Below are 22,326 nucleotides of genomic sequence, written 5' to 3' on the forward strand. Positions count from 1 at the left end.
AAGGAGAACTGAAAAGCATCCCAGGGCTCACAGCAGGGTAGGGGGTGGGCCCAAGGGAGTGTGGCCGAGCTGAGCTGTAGGAGAGGACGATGGGACAGGAGCTGAGGCCTGTAGCAGAGGAAAGCAGCCACCACCAACCCCTGGCCTGGCAGGGAAGTGAGCGGAGAATAAAGACCTCCACCTCTTTCTCCTCCTGCCTCTCACCTCTGGCTGCAGCATCCCATTGGCTGAATCCAAGCAGAAGCCAGAGAGCAAGAGTTCCCTGACACAGTCCTTAGAGGTCAGGCTCCAGGGCACAAAGAGGGTGGGGAAAGGTGGACCTGGATCTGTGGGGAGGCGGGGGGAGATGTGGGGGCCCTTCAACGCCCGCGCAATAAACATTCACTGAGCACTTGCCCCCGTCTCAGAGTCTGCGCGCTGGAGACAATGTGATGTGAATGTTGGTAGCGCTGGAGACAATGTGATGTGAACGTTGGTAGAGCGAGGGCTCTGCCCTGCAGGCAGCACAAACGTGCCTGGACTGGGTCTGGAAGACACCCCACCCCCGCCCAGGGGTCTCCCATCTTTATCTGATTTGGGGGCATCAAGCAGATGAATCAGTCTGATTTGCAAAATCACACTGACAAATGGAAATGAGGTCGGGGGGTGGGGTGGGGTGGGAGGTTAGGGGGCCTGGGTGATGGGAACTGGTGGCAGCGCCCTGAATCAGCCCACAGGAAGGTGACCTTGAAGTTGTGATTCAGGCTCCAGAGTCTGAAGGGTTCACTCCATCAGTCATTTGCTGTGTGATCTTGGGCCTTGATTCTGTTTCAACATCTATAAAAATGGGTGGGGGTGAGGGTGGGGCGTGGATATATAGGACATAGGAATTTGGGGAGGATTAAACAAGAATCTGTGCAAAAGGCCTAGTCGGGTGTCTGGGCACACAGCGAATACTAGCATTATAATTAGAAACAAGGGCCCCCCCCGCCCCCCACTATTGCATTTCTCACTGGCGAGGGATCTCCACCCCCTCTCCAGCTCCATTTAGTTCTGAATGTTTTAGGTCATTCTACGCCTGGCGTTCTGCCAAGGCTCTGACAAAGACAGGAGTTTCTGCTCATTCATCCTAATGCAAGTTCCTGCGTTTATGATAATAGGGAAAAAAATGCATGAAAGGGCTCTCTGCCTGTGGAGGGGAAATCTGCTTAGAATTGAAAATCTGAGTCCTTCGTTGGCCCAGCTCTCCCCTCCCATCGCTTTGGCAAAGGCTGCCGAAGGGAGGGTGGCTGGGAGGAAGAGGAGGGGGAGGAAGGGGTGGGGGAGGAAGAGCCGGCCGGAGCCGACAGAAGGGCGGGCCGGTGGGGGGCAGGGGCGAGGCCCCGGCTCGCTTGGGTGAATGGGTTTCAGGGTGGCTGAGGAAGCCGGCCAAAGAGGCAGAGTGAAAAGGCCAGGCCCCGGGTGGCGCTGCGCACGGTTTCCATGGCGACGCCAGCTGCTGCCTGGCCCGGCTTGCTGGCTCCTTCCGCGGGGCCTCGGCTGCCTCCACATGGTTACCCGGCTCGCTGAGGAGGAAAGATCTGACAGGTCGCCTTGGCCCGGTGCGTCACCACCATGTTCTGGGCACCGTGCTGCCCTCCTTGGGGGAGATGGGGTCCAGGGAGGTGCCGTGCGAACCTCTGGAAACTCATGCTTCATCCAGCCCAGCGTGGAAGGAGGGGCTGCCACGGGAGCCAGACAGGCGGGGTCAGGAATGGAGAGGGGGACAAGCCAGGCTCTCGATGGCCTGTGGGCCCTGGGTGAGGAAGGGCGAGGCCAGATGTGTTTTTTAAAGATGGCTGTGCCTATGGAGGGCCCGTGGAGGAGGGATGAGGTGGTGGAGGTGAGGGGGATGGTTAGGGTTAGATGGATGAGAGGTTAAGGGGAGGTTATACAGCAATCCAGCAGAGGGACAATGGCCTGACCTAGGGCGCCAGCAGGAGGTGGGGAGGAGATCAGAGCTCTCTAAGAAGAAGTGACTGTATCTGGTGCTAGAGCGAAAGGATGATGAAGTGGAGGAGGCCAGGACATCTCCCAGGGCAGCAGGTAGGTGAGACTGTGCTCCCCAAGACAGAAAATAGGGACATGAACTGTTCTGGAAGAGAACTCCTTCCTACCATTCTTGTCTAGCTTCTCCCCCACCCCAGAGCCCACCGAGGACTAGATCACAGTGGGGTTGTTTACATTTGCCGAAAGGGGAAGAGATAAGAAAGTACGGGAAACAAGAAATACAAGGGTGCGCCACTCACATACACACTGCCCCCTAGATGCATGCAACCTGAAGGAGCCGGTGCCCAGACAGAGTGGCGCTGGCCCCTCACGTGCAGACGCGCAACTGGTTGAACTTCGTCACCTACATGTGCAGTCATTTTGTTTTGTCTTGTTTCGGTCGTCTTAGTGTCCAAATCGGGTATCACACACTTAATTACAGTTCTGTTTTTACTCCCTGCAGAGTTCCTTTTACTAGCCGTGTCAGGGTGGAGCCCCGTGTCCTGCACCATAAGACAGGTCTCCCTGGGAGGGCATCGGTTTGCAGCCACCCCTCGCTTTAAGTAAGCAGATTGGGCAGGTGGGTATGGAACACAGAGGACCTGGCAGTGCTGACCTTGGGCTCTACAGGAGGAATCTCTGCCACTTTCCTTTATGCAACAGGCTCCATGAGTCTGAGGCTGCCGGGAGGTTCTAAAGGGCTCAGTGGACACAGAGCTTCCCAGGGACACAGCTACGTACCTGTGTCATTTTTATGGGGACCCAGCCAGCCAAGGGTACACTTCGTTGGCTCCCTCCCGCCTAGTCTTGTCTTTCTACCCGTAGCATCTTGATATTTGGTGAGAAAATGGGGGTGGGTGAGGGGGAGTTCGTGCATAACAGACCTGCCCTGTGTTCACAGCCCTCAGACCTCCCCTGACCACCTTCTCTAACACACTACCTTCCTCAAACTCTACTCCCAAGACCTAGTTTCCGTTTTTGCTGTACCCTTACCACCATCTGTAATTGTTTTGTTGTTTACTTGGTTATTACCCAAGGTTAATTGTGCGAGTGTACGGTCCTTGAAGCGGGGACTTTGTCAGTATGGTTCACCACTAAAGTTTCAGTCCCTAGAATGGTTTCTGGCTACCAGGAATGCTCAGTTTTTGCTGAAGGAATTACTAAGTGAATGAGTGAACAGATATACCCAAGAGAACTGGCCAGTTTTTCTTCAATGCAATCCTCCTCTGATGGAGTTCAGGAGGCCCTTGGGTGGTTTCCATGTCCATCTCTCTGTTTCCAAGGAGGGCTGGATTCCAAATATCCCTGTAGACTGGGCAAGGGCAAGGGTGTTATTTATCATCCAACACATATTCCCTCTGTGCCCATGCGTGCCAGGCCCAATGTGGGAAGCAGCAGGTCCAGCAGGGGGCAAGACAAACAGGGCTCCTGTTCTCATGGAGCTTATATGCTTGTGTGGTAGACAAACAATAATATAAAGAATGAGTACATGAATAAATACATTGTAAGTGACAGAGATGAAATGAAAAAAGCCCTATAACAGAGGCTCTAATTAAAGTAGGGTAGTCACAGGAGGTCTTTCTGAGAAGGTAACAGTCGAGCTGAGTCCTGAAGGTTAAAAGGAGCCAGGCCTGTGAAGACCTAATGGAATGATGTTCCAAGGAGAGGGACTCGCGAGTGCAAAGGCCCTGCGGCAGGAAAAGACTTGGCATGCTCCGGAAGGCCACTGGTCAAGGAGGTGGGGCAGAACCTGGTGTTGAAGGCCTTATAGCCCATGGTGAGGTGTTCAGTTTTTAATCGAGGCACACTGACAACCACTGTTAGGTTTACCCAGGTGAATGATGGGCTCTGACCCATGCTTTGGCTTCTAGGTAGAGAATGAACTGGGGGGGGTGGGGGTGGATCTGGAAGTGGAGAGTGAGGAGGTGAGAGGTAAAGGCAACTTAGGTTAGGGTGCTGGCCATAAGGACAGAGAAAAGTGAGTAGAAATGAGACCTGCGGGGGGAGGGGGTACGGGGTGGTGTGGGGAACTGAGAGGACCTGTTCAGGGTGGGGGTGGGGAGGGAATGAGGTGAGTCTCCAGGACACCCAGGTCTCTGGCCTGAGGAATCCAATCAGTCTGGTAAACAATGCAGTGTCCAGCTGCTGTCAGAGAAAGACCCAATATTTATTGGACATGTGAGAATCTTTCCTCCAGAGTCTATCCAGGCTGGGCAGTAAATGATTCCACCCCGCTACCTAAAGAGCCCCCGTGTGCATGGCGTGAGACACAGGGTCACGAGCAGAGTTGGGAAGTGTTATTATCAACACTGCAGCATGATTTTGAATCATCTAATTCTTTCCCCAATTCTCGCATTTGAAAGCATGCCTGGACCCAATCGTTGGAGAGACAGTGCTCTACCTCTGAAAGGCCTTCCTGCTTAAGGGGAGCAGCTTTGTGGCTCCAGAGGGCAGAACCAGATGGTGAGAGGCACAGGGATGGAGAGTCTAGCTCAACACAACAAGGAAGAGATTGCTAATAACCGGAGATTTTTCACAGGGATGAGCCTCCCATCACTGGATGTATTCAAGCAGAGGCTGACAGGATGCTGGGGTATCCCCAACCCAGGAGCCAGTCAGAAAGGAGACTGGGTTCCTGCGATTGTGAACACTCCTTTTCTGTAGCCTCCCTGCATCTCAGGAGGACAGCAGCCACCTCCCACAGCCGCCCAAAAACCCCTCTGCCGGCTGGCTAAAGACTACGCGGCTAAGTCACAGCTAAGCTGGCCCTGCTCGCCCTGGATTTAAGAGTCTCTGTTTCCTCTCTGCCCATGGCCAGGAGAAGAGCAAACCCCAGCGTGGGCGGAGCAGTGGGCTGGGCTGATGCTGTGCAGGCCGGTCCAAGCCCTCCCCGCTTTTCAGGAAAGGGCATCCTCACGTCTGTGGGGCTACTGCAGCCAGGCATGGTTGCCTGAAACTCGTCCACGCACAGTCCAGACTCCTGCAGGGACACTCCAGGGGCATCATGGATATGAGGAAAGGGCTCTCCTGCCTAAGCTATCAGGCCAACCCCAGCTCCCCGACCTCTTCCCAGCAGAGACGCAGCTGCCCCCAGATGGACAGAACTGTACCCGGGGAGTCCTCAGGGACCCGGACCCACACAGGCCAAGACACAGGCTGCCTGGTCCCAGCTGCGGCGGAGAGTGGGCTAACACTTCCAGAGGCTCTGAACTCTGGCAGATGTGATTGCTTTGCTCCAGGACTGGTCTCAGCTGCTGCAGTGGATCCCTCTGAGCTGCTGGAGGGGAGAGAGTTGGCATCTAGTGCCACTCTAGGGGGCCGGGGTGTTGTGCTTGTAGGAGGAACAAGGTCCGTCCTGGTCTGAAGGAGCTGTCCTTTGCTGATAGGGCTGCAAACTCCTCTGTTATCAAAATGATGATGATGATGATGACGACGACAATAGAAAAGGCAGGAGGGAGGGTCAGCTGCTGAGCTGTGGCCCCACTGGAGCTGCCCAGACTTTCCAGTGGCCACCATAGAGGGGGAGGGCCTAGCTGGCATGAGCTCCCCGCCTGCCTTGGCTGTGGCCCTACACCTGGGGGCCAGTGTGGAGACAGCAGATTGGTATTCCTGACTTCTCAGATTTGGAGACCCAGTTGAGAGCTGCGGGATGGGTGGGGGGCTGGCTGGGGCCGCCCTGCAGGGGTGGGGCGGGCCCGGAGGCCTCCTAGCACTTCTAGCCAGCTGACCCTGTTATTTTTAGCTCTGGAATGCTCCTCCCGAGCCCCCTTCAGTTCTGTTTATCTTGATTTTGTGTGTCTCTCTGTTCCTCTCCAGGAAACTCTGCAGCAGGAGTGGGATAAATGGAGGGGAGGGGGAGGAGATTCGGGGGACCAGAAAGAATAGGAGAAATTGGCTGGGGCCAGGCTGGAGGAAGAGGTGGCCGCTGCCCCGCCCCCGCCCCTCCCCCAGGTCCAGAGGCTGCCTCTTTCTCTTTCCTGCGTCTCTTGGGTTTGGGGCACCGGGCAACCCCTCCTCCTCCTCCTCCACCCCTGCTAAGCTCTCCTTTGTGCTTGTCAGCATCCCCGTCCCGGTCCAGGCCTCGGGCAGCCCCATCCTCTCACCTTTCCTCCTAGGCCCTCAGGTGACGTCATACCTAGGGTGTGGGGGGGAGGGTCAGCCCCTGACCCCTGCCTCTCGGTCAGGACGCACTGTGACCCCTCGAAGGACCTCCGCTGTGAAAATGAAGAACAGGCGCAGTGGGACTGGGGACTGGGTGAACCCGAACCTCAGTCGCATTCTCTGTAAAATGGGAATGACAACCGGTCCTCTCTCTGAGGGGCCTGTCGTCAGGGCTGCATGAAATGGCGGATGTGAAGCCCTACTGACACGGGGAAGCTGCGAGCCTGCGGTTGGGGGGTCGGTCACATCCCATGGGGTGCTTGCGGGGACTGGCGAGCGTGAGTCTCCTGGAGGCTTTTTAGCAGCACTTGGCAGGAAGCCACGTCCCTCCCCGCCGCCTTCCTTAGTCACCGCCTGGCTGCTGAAGCTCTGGTTACGAGGGCGGATCACTCAACCACCGGCTCCTCTCCCGCCTCCCCCAGCGCAGGGGTGCTGGTCTGCAAGATGCTGGGGATGAGGAGCACCTGTTGGCTGCCTGAGGCGGGGGCGGGGTGGAGGGGGGCTTCCAGATGACACGCCTCCCGCCAGCAGAGGAAAGGGGGCAGCGTGGGAAGGGGAGCGGAGTGTAATCCTGCAGTTTACCGTGATGATTTCCTGACTGGGGTGGGCGTGCCGTCTCTTCCTGTCCTTTCCTTTAAGCCGCCTTATAGGGAAAGCCCATCAGCCCTTGGGGAGGGCCTGGCATCACCTGGAGGCGGAACTTGGGGGAAGAGGCCCTGTGGTCAGCAGTGAGCCCTGGTAGTCCCGGGGCTGAAGGATCGACAAGAGCATTCTGGCCACTGGTTGCGGTCAGTGAGTCAGTCAAAAATGGCTATGCTCCAGGCCGAGCGGCAGCCTTGGAAAACTGTGTGTAAAGTGGGTTAGGCATGCCCAGGCCAGTCCTGGGTAAAGGAGAGGGAGGGGGAACCACCTGGGGCGGCCACTGTCCCTGGAGCATGGGACTGACACCACTTAGAGGAAGAGAAGAGGCAACAGCTGCCAAATCCCGGGAAAGGCACTGACCTTTAGAACAGGAGACAGAAATAGCTGGGGAGAGGACAGAACCTGTGTGGGAGAGATGTCCCAGGCTGGGCAGGGGCAGGCCCAAACATGAGGATGGGAAGAAAGCCCTACTGGTACCGACAGCTCCATACACTGTGCTGGGCATTTCATGTACTTTCACTTATTTCCCACCTCCAGCCTGCGGGGGGGGGGGGTGTGTATTATCATCCCCATTTCACAGATGAGAAAACTGAGGCTCAGAGGGGTGTGGCCAGGCTGGTAACCAGCAGAGTTGAGACTGAGCCAAGCCCAGCTGGTCTGGTAGTCCACATTGCCTGTAGGCCCGCCTCCCACTGCGAATTACTGCTGCCATCACAGGTAGGGTGAGGATACAGCTGAACTGATGCTTGCTGCTGGCCTGATGTGGGGGAAGAGGAAATCCTCTCAATGAGGCCTAGAGGCCCTGAAAAGTGAACCTCAACTAGTGCTGTGTATTAGGTGACCCCAGAACCCCTGTACTTTGGCCACCTGTGACCAACTTTTCTTCCCTCCCTTCCTCACAGAAAGAGGGAGGGTCAGCAGTGCCCCCCACCCCCCACCCCCTTCCCCCAAATTGTGCTGGGCTCAGGGCTGGGCAGAGCCCCAGGAGACCTCTCCCCTGCAGCAGTGGCAAGGACAAGCTTGGGGGAAAGGCCCTCTCTCAAACCGTGGCCTGGGAGGGAAGGTGAGAATAGCAGGCTCAAAATAAGGCCGCCTGGCTGGCTGGCTCCCCCATCTCCCTCCCCACTGACAGCTTCCCAGCCTGGGCAGCTCCCAGCTGTTTCTGCTTATCTGAAGCCAGGGAGGTTGGTTGCCTGGATACCAGTGCTTCTGATTAGCAGTTGGGTCCTTCTGGAGCAGGCGGAACTGCTGCAGCCCCAGCCAGCTGGGCGTGGCATCCCCAGGCTCTGCTGAACCGGCCCTTGGAAAGGTGGCAAGGGAGGATTTGGGCGGGCATGGGGAATGCTTAGAAAAAGACCCCCTTTGCCAGGAGTTGGCTCAAAGCGGTGCTTTAGAGTCAGAGAATCTGGGCCTTGCTGGCTGTGTGACTTTGGTCACATTAACATCTCTGAGCTTGTTTCCCTGCTTCAAAGAGTTGTTTAAAGAGTAAATATGATGACTAGGTGAGTGCTCTGAGCACAGTGACCCGGTGATTTTAACCTATCTGCCACGGTAGGGCCCCTCTGGACCCTGTCGTCTGTCTGCGTCCTCCAGGGAAGCCATGTGGGGTCACCAGGGCAGGCAGCTGTGGAGCTTTGGAGGAGGTGGCCCAGCTCCTGCCTCCTTGCTTCAGGGGGAGGGCGTGCCACACCTGCCCGGTGCCCCCAGTGTGCAGCTGGGGCTGGGGAGGTGGGCCTGGGGATGGACTAGGGAAGACTGGACAAGAGAACAGCTACTGGGAGTGGGGTGAACACAGCCCAGTGGTGGGAGCAGCCCAAGGTGGCCTGTCACCAGCCCCGGGGGTGAGGGCGGAGGAGAGCAAAGCCATGGGGGCAGGAACATGACCAAGAAGACCTGTTCTCCTGTCTCCTTAGGTCCAGTGGTCCCCAGGGGACCTGCTTCACTTGAAAGGCAGAGCCCAGGGCTGTGAGCAGCATGGGAGAAACCCAAATCTGCTCTGCAGGAAGGATTTTCCTAGCTCACCCCTCAGCCCTCCCAAAACCTTCCACAGAGCCAGGCCCACAGAGCGGGCAGCAGGTCTGGATGCGAAGCAGCAAATGGCTAAAGGGCCCCAGTGACCCCGGAGGCGTGTGTGGCCATCACAGACCCTCTTCTTGACCCTCTTGACTTAAGAAAAGGGCAGAGAAGAAAAGGGATGGTGGGAGGGGCAAAGAAGGGGCACTATTTCACCAGGGCCTTGACTTTCTCACTCTCTGAATGGAGCAGGAGATCAGCCTGTGTCAGTAGTAAAGGGAGTGGAGCCCATCAGTAATGCAGAGAAGAGCTTGGGGCAGCCAGCAAACGGTTACCAGTCCATCAAAGCAGGGAATGGGCCTCGAGTACAAAACGGAGGGGAGACTGGGGGCTGGAGCGAGAAGGGAGAGCTCGGTGCTGCCCTTGGGGCTCTGGGTTGAGAGACTTGCGGTCCCTCGGTTGGGCCCAGGTGTTTTGCATGGTCGGCCTTCCAGCTGGTTAAGGTAGAAGGAGGCAGTGCCCACCCGTCAATACCTTCCCAAGCAGGGTAGAAGGAAGGCTTAGAGATAAACTTACTCAGGGAAACTTCCAGAGATGGGGGCTCACTTCCAGCAGCTTGGGAATTGGGGAAATTCTAAGGGAGGGGTGTTGCTTAAGAGTCAAGAGAAGAAAGTGAATCCCATCAGGAAGGGTCTGGAGTAGGTCTGGGTGGAAAAGGCCCCCAGCTCTCCTCCCGTGCAGCACCATCTTGCCCCAGGAGACCTTCAAGTTACACGTCTGGACTTTTTTTTTTTTTCTGAGATCAGAGGAAATCTATGGAAGATTTGAACAGAACAGAGACAAGATCAGATGTGAATGAGCAAATCCACTCGGGCTGCTAGTGGAGACGGTAGGGTGGTCAGGAAACCTGGAGACATGGATCATATGATTGTGTCCTATGTTGTCCGTCGAGATCAACAAGCCATTTATTGTATATTCACCTTTGCCTCCAGCCTGGGTGGTTGCGCTGTGATTTGGGAGAGAGGGAACGCAGGGGCGAGTGAAGGGACCATCAGAGCCGTCCAGTGTCACAGTCTGGTGTGGTCGAGGGCCTGGACGGCAGCTGCGGGGCACGGTTCGGGGGTAAAAATGACAATTCTTGGTGACTGGCTCAATGTGCGTGGTGGGGAGAGAGCCCTCAAAAGAAACTCCTGGTTTCTGGCTCAGGCAGTTAGGTGCTGGGGGCATGGGGCTGCCTTGTATCCAGAAGAGAAGCCCTGAGGCTCTGGGGCTGGGAGGTAGGGGGAAGATGGCGAGTTTAAGATCCCTGTGAGACCACCAGCTGGCAGCTGAAAACCCGGTCGGGCCTTGCTGCTGCGATGGGCCGGCTGACTGCACGCAGGGAGCCCTGCTCCTGCGTGCCCCCCACCCACAGGAAGAAAAGGGTCGGGCGAGGCTCTGTTAAAGCCCTTCTGACTGGGGCCTGGGGCTAGGGGCAATTCTGTCACCCAGAGCAGCCTCCCTTCCAGAAGGGGACCTTTGCTCCTCCGCAGCCCAGGGCACCCCGAGGCCTTTCTTCCCTCTGCCTGCAGTCGGGCCCTGGAGCAGCCCCATGAGGCTCTTTCCCATGGGCAACACCCCAGGAGAAAGGCTTCCTCCTCCACCACCTCCTCCTCTGCCAGCAAGGCGCCCCGGGGGGCCCAGGTGCCCTGGGGTGGTGCCCTGGGGTGGTGGGTATTGAGTGCGAGCCCTTCCCCCGCCCCCCACCGGGGGTGAGTGTTTACGATCTTTGTTGCCTCCCAGCACCGCCCTCCCCCAACCAGGGGCTCCTGGGCCTTCTCCTGCTGGCACCCGACCCCGCACAACTGCGCTAGGAAAGGCTTTCCCACGAACGAGTCCCCAGACAGCACGTGCATGCAAACAGTCCGATTACAGGGGCAAACAGCAGCCTGGAGGGAAGGACAGATAACCCATGAGTGGCCCAAGCGAGGGCAGAAAGGAACAGAGTTCAGCTGAAACTGGAGGGGTGGAGTCTCTAGCAGGCTGTTTGGCGAGGCCCAGAATGCCAGGAAAGGCCGCAGAACAGCAGGAAGTTGGAGAGGAGGAAGCTCGGGGGCGGGCAGGAGACAGAGGGTCCCAGGGACCTGGTGAAGACCGGTGGGTGTCAGGTCAAATGTGAGAACCCGAGGAAGGCAGATCAAAGGAGTCCTGCAGGGTCTGGACGATAAGGTATCGTTTCCTTACGTGTGCTTCGTTCACGTCCACACCTGCTGTGTCCCAGGGAATGTTCCAAAGATGCAGAGAAAGGACACAGTCCTGGTCCTGGAGCAGCTCACAGCTGTGAGGGGCAGACACAGGGCAGGGCCCCAGATGACAGAGCCCAGATGCAGGCTGGAAGGCTCCGGGGGCGGGGGTCAGTGTCCTGGAGACGGTGGACCCAGCTTAATCTATCTCGAGGGAGAAGGAGCAGACGTCTGGGGAGAGGAGCCGCAGTACAAAGGCCGAGAGGCAGGAAAGAGCCTGGGGCTTCCCAAGAGCTACGTTTACGTCACAGTGTGGCTTTGTGTGTTTGTGTGTGTGTGTGTGTGTGTGTGTGTGTACACGCGCGGACACGCACAGGACTGCGAGAGATGAGATGGGGGGGCACAAGTAGGTCAGAGCCACCTTGCCAAAGGTCCTATGTTCTCCGCTGCAAATTTTTGGACCTGACTTGAAGGCAGGGGAACACATTTAGATGACATGGAGTGACATGGTAAGATTTGTGTTTCGAGGACAGACTGGAGCTGGAAAGCAGTTGGCTCGGGAGCTGCCGCAGTGATCTATGCTTGAAATGACAAAGGCCTGAAATGGTACCTCACACTTCTGCGGCCTTGTCCGTGCCAGGCATCGCTCTTCTCTTTGCAAAGAGGAATTCACTTGATCACCGCAACAATCCTATAAAGCAGGTTCTATTATCCCCACTTTGCAGGCCAGGCAAGTGGGGCCCAGAGGGGTGAAGTAACATTCTCAAGTTTCCACATCGAAACAGGGAAGCCAGGACTCAGACTGGCCCCGGAGTCGGCGCTGAATGGAAAGGGCCCGTCTGTCAGGATGGTGAAATGGGGCAGATTGGCAGGGTGAAGGAGGAAGAGCCGGGCTGACTGGAAAGCTTTTGAGGGTGGTGGGCGTAGGGGAGAGAGAGAAGTGAAAGATGAGGGTGAGGGCGCCCACTGGGTCAAACAGTGTCCCCCGCCCAAGAGTCACATGTACCAGGAGCCTGCAAATGTGACCTTATTTAGAAATAGGGTCTTTGCAGGTATAATCAAGTTAAGATGAGGCCATACGGGAGTAGCAGTGTGGACCCTAAGTCCAAAGACTAGTATCCTTATAAGAAGAAGGAAATATGGACACAGGCACAGAGAGACCTACGGGGAAAGCTATGTGATGATGGATGCAGCAATCGGAGTAATCAGCCTACAAGCCAAGAAACGCCAGGGATTGCTGGCAAACATCAGAAGCTGGAAGAGGCAAGGAAGGATCCTCCCCTAGAGCCTTCAGAGGGAGCACGGCCCTGCTGGCACCTTGATGTCAGACTTCTAGCCCCCAAACTGTGAGAGAATAAATGTCTGTTGTTTTAAAGCACCCAGTCTGTGGTAATTTGTTACTGCAGCCTTAGGAAAAGAGTACACTCTCCCACTTCAAAGCAACTGAGAGGAGGACACTAGCATACCTAACTTGGTCAGGTAACATTCCAAACACAGAAGGAAAAGACAGGCATGATCCTCGAGGTGAGCCTTAAAAGAAGAATGTTGGGCTAGTCTGGGAGGCCCTCGGAAACAAAATTCTGACTGTGTAACCGTGAAAGGTCCTGATGAGAAGGAGAAGGGGAGGAGCCTAAGAGATGAAGCGCATCGTCACAGAGCTGGCAGATGAGCTCAGGCTGGAGAAGGACACATTCAAAGCTGGGGGAAGGACGCAGAACCAAAGGCAAGAATAAAGGAGCGTCTGAGATGGCAAGAATAGAACCCAGCCTGCTGCCCCCTTCATGGGACTCAGGCTTGCAGAAAGGGCCAAGGGCAAAACAGTGTTTCAGAGGGTGGGGTGAAGGGAAAGTAGGGAGTTTTAAAAGTTTGGCTAGAATCAGGAAAACCTGCTTGGGGTGAGGGCTAGTTTAGCCTTCATGGATGACAGATAGACCCAGATGCTATTTGTCATTGATCTTCTCTGTAAAGATAACGGAATAGAAAGCACAGCTTTTTTTTTTTTTTTCTTTTTAAATGAAAAGGGTAGCATAAATATTAGCGAGAGAAAACTGAAACCCAGGATTAGGGAGAGGACGTATCCGTAAGAAGATGAGATCCCCGTCACAGGAGGCATTCAAGCAGAGGGTGGAGGAAGCTCTCATCCGGGGTGTTGCAGAGGCAATTTCTCTGAGACTTTAGAGTGGACACGACTCACTGCCAGGCCTTCTGACCCTTGGTCCTCCCGCACCAGAGAGAAGGGAAGCTGGACGGTACCCTAGAGGCACTTTTACTTGGCTTTGGTGAGGAGACAGCAGAAAGACAGCATTGCTTCAGGGCCTTGGCTCAGACTGGGTAGTACCAGGCAAATCAGAGCCTTGTGATATGGTGGTTTTCTTGCTATGAAGGTTTTGTGACCTAAAAAGTACAAACCTGACTTTTCAGCTTTTTAAATTACCAAGCACTGAATGCAACCCCCCATCACAAAAAATCCTGACCCTCCACATTTCGTGCTCCCCCCCATCCCTGACCTTCAGCGCCTCCCAGTCTGTTCTTGGTGGCCTCACTGAGGAGCACAGCGGAGCAAGGCAAGGCTCTCTCCCCCGTGGCCGGCTGGGTGGCAGGGAGAGCGGGTCTCCTTTTTCTCCTGCTTTCCCTCCCTCCTCGGCCTCTCCTCTTTGTTCTCCTCCTGTCCCTCTCTCTGCCTTTAAGCCTGGCAGGATTAGCTGACAGGGGTGAGCCAAGGCCAGCCCTCGCCTCCCCTGTCGTCTGTCTGTCCATCGAATGGGGGGACGGTGAGAACATTCGCATGATCTCTCAGGCCCCTACATCCCCCCACCGCCCGCCCCCCAGGATGCTCGGATTTCCGAGGTGCGCCTGGGTCCGCTCCCAGTGTGTTGACTGCAGGTGGGGGGAAGGAGACAGAGACGGGTGCCCGTGGCTGAGGACAAGAATCTGCGTGACACTTTCTTTGACCTTGAGAAGGCCTTCCCCGCCCTGCCTCTCAGGAGTCGGAGACGGAGATCTGGAACTTGCCCCTTTGGCACCGTCAGCCTGCAGTCAGCTTTCACACATGCTCTAGCACAGTGGAGCCAAATTCCCTGCCTGAGGCCTGAGAGACAGGGCGGGGACGGGGGCATGGGGAGGGGGTGCCAGCGCCCACCTTGGGCTGAAGTACATACAGCAGCGTGAGGCCTGCCTGGGCTGCTACTGTGTCCTGGGCCTCACAGCCCCGCTGCCGTCACCTCGATACACGCAGATGCCAGAGTCTCACCCCGCCTGCCCTTCCCTGGGCTGACAGCCTTCCTCTCCTGCTCTAACTTAAGATCCCTGGCGCCTCTTTTAGGCCACAGTGGAGCATAACCTCACCTCTCTTGGCCCCAGCGTGTGACACGAGAGGCCGGGTCAGGTAGTCATGCCACCACCTGCTCCAGCCTTTAGGGAGAAGAGCCTCCGACTTGGGCCAGTCTCGGGCCTCTTTCAAGTTCCCTTCCCTTTTTTCTCCAAGATCAAACAAATAAACCTGTTGTTTATTCTTTTTATACATTTAATACACGTTGGCTGCAGAAAAGAAGCAAAAAGGCTATAATAAGATCACCACCTAGAAAAGTCACTATGAACATTTTGGTGTATATTATTTGTTTCTCTCTCCCCCCAGACACTGAGGATTCATCAGCGACAAGTCAGGTAGGGCTCCCACTCTTTAAGAGCTTACATGTCAGTGGGAAAAATTACAGATAACCTATATAACATCTATTGACGAGCAAGACAGAACTCTCCCGTATGCTTCCTCTCTCCTCTGCCTGCGTCTCTACTGCCATTGATTTCCTCCCCAGAAGCCTTCCTTTTCTTTCACACATCTACTCTGTGGCAGGAAGAGGCTTTGTATGTAACGTGAGGTGCCGGACACATGTCTGGGGTAGGTTCTGTCCTGGGCGGGGAGAACGCAGGCCCCTACCCCGTCCGAGGCAGGATTCGCCTGGCTCCTTGTCTAGAGCGCTCAAGGCTGCTTGTACCCCACGCTGCTGGGGATCAGAACAGCTACATCGCAGCGTGGGGAAGGAAGGGCCCCTGCAGATGAGCCCCGTGGGCCCAGTCATGGTGATGGCCCAGCCAGCGGCCAGGACCCAGTTGGCTCCCAAGGCACCGGGCAGGGGTGGGGAACTTCCATTGCTTTTTCTTGCCTCTCAGGTAGGGTGAAGTTTTCAATTTTCTCTCGCTAATATTTGTGGTGTGAAGGAGAAGGAGGTGACGAGGAAGGCAGGGAAAGTGAGAGGGGAGGGGAGGAGGGGAGGAGAACCACCAGCCTTGTTTCTACAGCAACCACACATGTGAGCCAGCTGCTGTCACCATGGAAACAAGGGGAGCCTGCTCAGAGGCTGCGTTGTCTCAGGGGAGACACAATTTTTGACAAAAAATACCCTTTGATAAAAATAAAGAAAAAACAATGAAAGCCACCCTCTCCGGGATTCGGGGGCACTGCCGAATGAGGTGACAAAGGAAAGGAGGGAGGCTGCAGGCCAGGCGCTTCTGCCAGCTGCAGAGAGTTGCCGAGTCAGTGTTTTAGAGCCAAGGGGGCCCTTGGAGATCACTCCCCACTTGATGGATGAGGCAGAGAGGCCCAGGCAGGGAGGCAGGCAGCCCACTGGGCAGGGTCCCAGGGCACGAGGAAGCAGCTCAGGGAAACCCAGGGCCTCTTGGGAGAAGGGAAGGGGCATGCTGTTTCCAGCGGGTGGCTGAACCCTGTGGGGTTCCTCTTGAGCCAGTGCCTGGAGACTGGGGGGAAGAGAGACACAAATGGCCAAGTTCAAGCCCCTCTTGCTGGGGTAGGGAGTGTGGCAGGCGTTTTGGCCTCTTTCTTCCTCCCCCTGCCCTTGGCATTCCCTGCCAAGCTCAGCTTCCCAGGGTTTTGGCTGTCTCTCAGGGGACCAAGCCCCGATGAGTCCCCACAAGCAGGGCTGGAGAGAAATTGCCAGCCAGAGACCACAAGGGAGCCTCCTAATCTAAAGACAGGAGGGGGGAAAGGGCAGAAACACCCAGAGAAGGATGTGCTGCTGTCCTCTCCAGGGAAAGCCTCACCGGCCCAAAGCATCAGAATGATGGAGGCAGGGCGGCGAGGCACGTTCACCGGGCACTTGGTTCTACACTAGATTTCTGGCCAGAAGGAGATGCTCTTGGTAAAGGGTCAAGTCCTGGGAAGATCAATCAAGACACAGTACAGGAAGGTGAGGGCTTAAAAAAAAATCAGGGCTTTAATACAAGGGTTTCTGAACTGCAGGTTCTTTGTAGTACAGCCGGGCCCCTGGCCACAGAGAGAGGCAAAGAGTGGGCTCTGAGTGCCCTCCTATTTCACCTGGAGCTTCTCTGCTGCTCTCTCTTTTACATGTTTCTTTTTTCACATAGTACTTTCCCAAATGTTGTCTCATGTGCTCCCCTCTGACAACACGGAGAAGTGGATGTGCCCATCCCCATTGTAAAGAGGACACAGTCTCAGAGAGGTCAAGCCCCTCTCCCAAGGTCACACAGCTCAGAACAGCGGAGCAAGAATTCAAACCCCAGCTCCAGAACAGGACGCCGACCCCGGTTCACAGGAAGGGATGATGAGACACAACAGAAGGCACGTTCCTACTCAGGCTCTCCCCTGACCTCTCCGTGAAGAGAACAGAGGCCAGACGATAACAAGATGCTGTTCCAGGGCCCATGGCAGTGGCACAGGAAGGCTCAGGTCAAGGACACATTTGGGGGAAGTGATCTTGCCGCCTCTTTGTCCTGGAGCTCCTTCTCCTCTCTCCTTGGGGTCTTTGTGGGGCCTCAGCCAGGGTCCCTGGAGGGAAGGGTGAAGGTCGGAGGGGCGGCAGGGCCTGGGAGGGTGAGACTCTGCCCTCACCCTCCAGGAGCGCCTCTTGCCTCCTGTCAGCTGCCCTTCACAGCTCCCCCCCTCAGCCTCTAAGGCGGAGACCACGTGGGTGAGTTGCCATGGAAACTGCGGAGTTCTATTTGAAAGCCAGGCGTGGTGTAATCTGAGCTGGGTCGGGGGGAAGGGTGGGGGGCTGGGTACCGAGGTGGAGCAACTACACCTGTTTGGCTCATGTCCTCTTGGCTCCCCTCTGCTCACCAGAAACTCTTTTAAGGTTTCACCACCGGCTCTTTCCCATAAATAACCTGCCGCCCGCGGTCCCGCGGCCACTGCCCTCTTTCCCCACGCCCGTTTGTAATCTCAGGCAGTAGCCCCACAGGGCCTGCCCTGATTCCCCAGAGAAGGAGCCGATTATCCCCGTTATACAACACAGGGTGGCAAAAACACAAGAGAGATCATTTTTGCCATACAAGGGGCGGGACGGAACCTCGGGGATTATCAGCATTGCAGGGGGTGTGTGTGGGAAGGAGGGGGAGTGTCCGGGACGTGGTGCTCCAGAGATGGGAACCCGGACCCCACCCCTCCCTTCCCCACCTGGTTCAACAGAAAGAATTCTGGCGCTGGTTGAGCACTGACCCAGGAGACAGGAAGGCTCAGATTCGGACCCAAGGGGGAGCAGTGGGCTTGCGGTGGCCTCAGTTAGAATTTCCCCCTAGCCACAGCTAGGCCCTCCCTGTTGCCTGCTCGTGCCTGGTTTGCAGGTTGGCTTGATCTTGCCAGCTGTCACTCTGCTATGCCCCACCCCCACCCCAAGTGATAGCAGAGGAGTTAAGGATTTTGCTTCTCCACCTTGCTGTGTGACTTGGGGCAAATTGCCTAGCCTTGCTGAGCCTCAACTTCCAGCCACAGAGATTAAAAAAAAAAAGAACTGCCTCATAAGGTTGCTGGGGATTAAAGGAGACAATGCATTCAAAGTGCTTAGCATAGCACCTGGTGTCAACAAAAATAAAAGTATGATTACTATTATTATCCATCCCTCAACACCCAGAACAAACCCATCTCCTCCACGGAGCCTTCTTTCTCTAAGGAGAGAAAACTGGCGCTTAGGTAGGGGCAGCCATCGAGTGCCAAGCACTTCCTCTGCGTTCTCTCCCTGCGTTCTCACCACTGCCCTGGGAGGGAGGTGCTCTTTTACTATCCCCATTGTACAGAGGTGGACACTGAGGTGCAGAGAGTGTCTTGCTCAAGGTCATTGGCTACTAAGAAGTAGGGTCAACATTCAAGCTCAGCCTGTCTGGTTTCAAAGCCTCATGCTTTTCCTACTACAACGTGCCCCTCATATATGGAACAACCCTCCCCCAGCCATTTCCTTCCAGTTCGAAGCAGGTTATTATCCCTTCTGATTTCTTTCTTGCCTTCTCACCTGTACTCACCAGGGCAGAGAGCAAGGAGGTAAGCAGAGCCAAGGAGGGTCAGGATTCAGACATTCCCTGCTCCACTGGCAGCATACGCATCAGGGAGCAGCTGGGAGCCAGGTGGGGCGTTTGTAAGAAGCAGGTGGCCTGGCATAGGAACCCCAGGTAGGGAGAGGGTTTCAGGTGCCCTAGGGGTTGTCTGGACGCCGAGACAGACTCTCTCCAACCTACTCTGATTTTCTGCTCAGCTCTGACCTTGGTCTCTGGACCCCAGTCTCCCAGATCAGGGCTTGGGAGGGCTTGATGGATGGCCTTGACCTGGCTTTGTCTGTCTGGGGACTCAGAGTGTCTCCTTTAAGTGAAGAAGAGATAGAGAGAGAGAAGGTGGAGGATAAGAGGGGAGAGAAAGGAGAAACAGGAGGGAAGGAGGAGGAGGGAGGAAATGGAGAGGGGGAGGGAAGAGAAGCTGCTGGAGGAGAGGGTGGAGGGAAGGACACAGGGGAGGGAGGGAGGTGGGAGGGAGGACTGCCTGCCAAGTGTGATTCTGAGCTGGGAGGAAGAAGAAAGGATGAGAAAGCAAGAAATCAGCTTCAAGGGAAGGATGAAAGGGGGAGGGAACAGAGAAAGGGCGAGAAAGTGAATGAGGGAGAGAGAAAGCTGGGGGGAAGGAAATGAAAGAATGGGGAGAGGCTGAGGGGAGAGAGAAAGATGAACAAAGATGAGATTGAGCAGCTGCCCCGTCCTCCCTCCTGCCAAGTGAAGGCCTCAGAGGGCCGCGTGTGGCTGAATGAACTGGGAGCCAGCCATGCTCGGTCTCGGTGGCTCCTGCTCGGCACCAAATCCTTCCTGGCTCAGCAGTTTCAGCAGTTTATACGGCCGCCAGAAAGGGGGTGGGGGGGGCGGCAGCCCACCATCCTCCACCATCCACTCCTTTTCTGGAACAGCATCTTCTCTGAGGTCCCAAAGAACCTCCCAGGCCTTTATGGCTGGTGCCTGTCCTCAGAGTTCTCCCAGGTGCACTGTCCTGGACAACCCTTCTAGAACCTTCCAAAGAGGCAGAAACCAGTTGCCGTGCTGAGGGGAGAGCAGGTGTGCATGCAGCCCAAGGAGTTCCCCCTTCTCACACTGCTGAAACCTGACACCTTTCTTAGGAGGCAGTGCCCAGTGACTGGCTCCACTTTAATACAGGAACTGAAATGTACTGCCATCTTAGCCGGAACTCAGCAGGTTACGTGTTTTTTTATATACTTAAAAAAAATTTTTTTTATTTATTTATTTTTGGCTGAGTTGGGTCTTTGTTGCTGCGTGTGGGCTTCCTCTAGTTGCGGCCAGCAGGGGCTACTCTCCCCTGCGGTGCGCGGGCTTCTCATTGCAGTGGCTTCTCTTGTTGCGGAGCGCGGGCTCTAGACGTGTGGGCGTCAGTAGTTGAGGCTCACGGGCTCTAGAGCGCAGGCTCAGTAGTTGTGGCGCACGGGCTTAGCTGCTTCGCGGCACGTGGGATCTTCCCGGACCAGGGCACGAACCTGTGTCCCCTGCACTGGCAGGCAGATTCTTAACAGCTGTGCCACCAGGGAAGCCCAGGTTACATGTTTTATCTCATCCAATCCTCACAGCAACCCTAAGACGTCCGTACTATTATATTTTCCAGAAGGGGAAGGGAGAGCTAAGGAGGTCTGGTTATTTGCCCAGCTCACACTGGGGAGGGACCTGGGCATCTAACTGGTGGAGACAGAGGTCATGGCCCTCCTGGGGTTTAAATCCAGGGCAGGGGCTGAGGCTGGAGGACACGGGTACAGGGTTGGCAGCTCTGAGGGGCCATGGAGGAGCTAATGGTCTGTGATGGTTCGGGCAGGTCTTGGAAGTCTCTGTTCCTTAGTTTCCCCATCTGACATCACCATTGCTGTAGGAACATGCAAGGGGAGGAGCTGGCGAGAGGAGCCAGGGCACAAAGTCAGTGAGGCCCTCTTTGAGGGTAGTGTCCACTCGCAGGGAGGAAGATCTGGCCACGTGGAAGGAAAGCTGTGTAAATAGCATCGCCTTCCCACCAGCCTCACCAGCATCTCCAGGGAAGGCTGGTTGGCTGGTAATATGGCCCTGCTTTCATGGGGCTTCTAGGAACCTTTCTCTAAAGCACTTTGATCTATGGGCACACACACACACACACACACACGCGCGCGCGCGTGCCATTGTTATCTTCACAGCCACCATCCATGACACATAAAGTATGCCTGGCTTTATTTTATGAGCCTGGAGGAAGCCAAGGTCACTCAGCTGGCAGCAGGGAGAGCAGATACCACCTGGATGCAAGGGCAGTGCAATTAAGTTTCTGCCCTCAAGGCACCCAGTGGACTCTCAGGGGAATAGGAGGCACTCAGCGCCCACTCTGCACCCAGGCCCCATCCCATCTCCCACCCCTCCACAACGGCCGGCAGTCATCCCTCAGACCCTGCGGGTGCCATTGCTCCCTTGGCACCACCCGGCGGCCTCTCTGAGCCCCTCTCCAGCCTGAGTGAAGAGCTGTGCCCGCCCCCTCCCACTCCAGGGCCCTGATAGATTCCTCTGTCACTTTCAGTCAGGGTCCATGTTACAGTGAGGGTTTGGAAAAGGGCATCCCCTCCTCCTCCCCCGCCCTCTGCCCAGATGGCAGCTCCCCTTCCCCAGGGACCAGGGATGCAGCAGCTCTTGTAGCCTGTGGTTACCATGGCAATGGCCTTCCCTTAGGTTTCCGTGGGGGCGGTGAGGGAGGGTGCGTGAGCGCGCGCATGTGCATCCATTTTCAGCTCCAGGTGAGGGGGGCTCAGGGACTGGGATCCCCTCCTCCTTGGGTGGGGCCCGTCTCTCCTCCCAGCTCGGTCCCAGCCAGCTCAGCTGCATCCCGGTGGCAGGGAAGATTGCATGACAGACAGAGGACACTGGAGGGAAGAAGGATGCTCCAGAAGGAAAGCTGGAGGGGAAGGGTAGAGATGGGCATCTGTACAGTTGTCCGAGGCAGAAGGCCTGGATGGATGTGGAGTGGGACATGCAGGAAGGAGGGAGCCAGGGTGGCAGAGTGGGCACAGTGAAGGATCCAGATCCTCAGAGGGGAAGACCCGGGAAGGGGTGGGCCCCTTATTTCTGCCGTCTACAAACCACCCCCACCCCGGGGGACGGGGTGTCTCCTGCTGCGCTTCCCTAGCCGGGAGAAGGCCCCTCTGCTCCTCCAACATGATCTGTAATTTCCGGCAGACATTTGAGGTCCCTGACATCTGCATAATGTGGGCCAGTCTCTTAGCAACGGGGAACAGCTGTCTGGCATTTCCAAGATTAAACTGTAACTATACACGGTCCTTGCCAGGGGGAGGGGGAGGGAGAAGGGGATAAACACTGCCTCCTGGCATTTTCAGACTCATTTAGCTTTTATTCATTTCCTGCCTCCAGTAAAGAGGCCAGGGATTCAGGCTGGGCCAGGCTGTTCCCGCCCCTGCCTCCACCGCCACTGTTGCTGAGGTTGCAGATGGCTTTTCACCCAGATCTGTTCGCTCTCGGGAGGGGAGAGGGATGGGGGACAGCAATAGCCATTTTGGTTTTTATTGTATTTATTTTATGTCGGTGCAGTGATCCTGGCACGCGCAGGGTGGGTGCAGCCCAGGAAGAAAGGATGCGTGGTCCATCGGTAAAAACCCTCAAGGCGGCTCCAGCCTGGTTTAATTCCATCCAGCTCCATTGCTAATAGCTGCGTGACCTTGGGCCAGATCCCTTTATCTGTCTACACCTCCATCTCCCCACCTGTAAAAGGAGATAATTCTACCACCCCGAGGGTTGCTGTGAAGATAAAATGAACATGCGCTCAGGCAATAGAGCCCTGATTAATCATGGTGCCTCTCTCTTCCTCCTCTCAGCCTCCCGCCCGTCATCCGTGGTAGCAACCTCGGGCTCTGCTATGGGGCAGAGGCAGACACAGTCCGGTTCCCTGGGAGCCACCTTGAACTCCTGTTCCCTGGAGCCCCAGGCAATGACACTTTAGCACCATAGGACTTAAGCCGAATTCAGCAGT

General features: G+C 56.1%; 1 protein-coding gene and 1 long non-coding RNA gene across 4 annotated transcripts in view; one reads left to right on the forward strand and one right to left on the reverse strand.

The window, feature by feature from the left end:
• LOC309655876 (uncharacterized protein) overlaps window positions 1-17,046 on the reverse strand; it is a 30,207-nt gene extending 13,161 nt beyond the window's left edge. The window contains exons 1-2 of the mRNA XM_082451746.1: window positions 6,111-17,046; window positions 3,194-3,319 (exon numbers count right to left, since the gene is read on the reverse strand). Coding sequence (XP_082307872.1) covers window positions 3,194-3,275 — 82 coding nt within the window. The 5' untranslated portion in view covers window positions 3,276-3,319; window positions 6,111-17,046. The remainder of the gene's footprint in view (window positions 1-3,193; window positions 3,320-6,110) is intronic.
• The window catches only part of LOC309655959, a 42,014-nt gene that overhangs the window by 546 nt on the left and 19,142 nt on the right, over window positions 1-22,326 (forward strand). The window contains exons 1-2 of one of the 3 annotated variants that reach the window (XR_014261070.1): window positions 9-1,580; window positions 2,471-2,570. The exons of 1 other annotated variant lie outside the window; for it this stretch is intronic. This is a non-coding gene — a long non-coding RNA (uncharacterized lncRNA). One more of the 3 variants, XR_014261071.1, reaches the window with a different exon arrangement.

This window comes from Balaenoptera physalus (assembly GCF_965194825.1).
Source record: "Balaenoptera physalus genome assembly, chromosome: 2".
In the NCBI taxonomy this organism is placed as follows: Eukaryota; Metazoa; Chordata; class Mammalia; order Artiodactyla; family Balaenopteridae; genus Balaenoptera; species Balaenoptera physalus.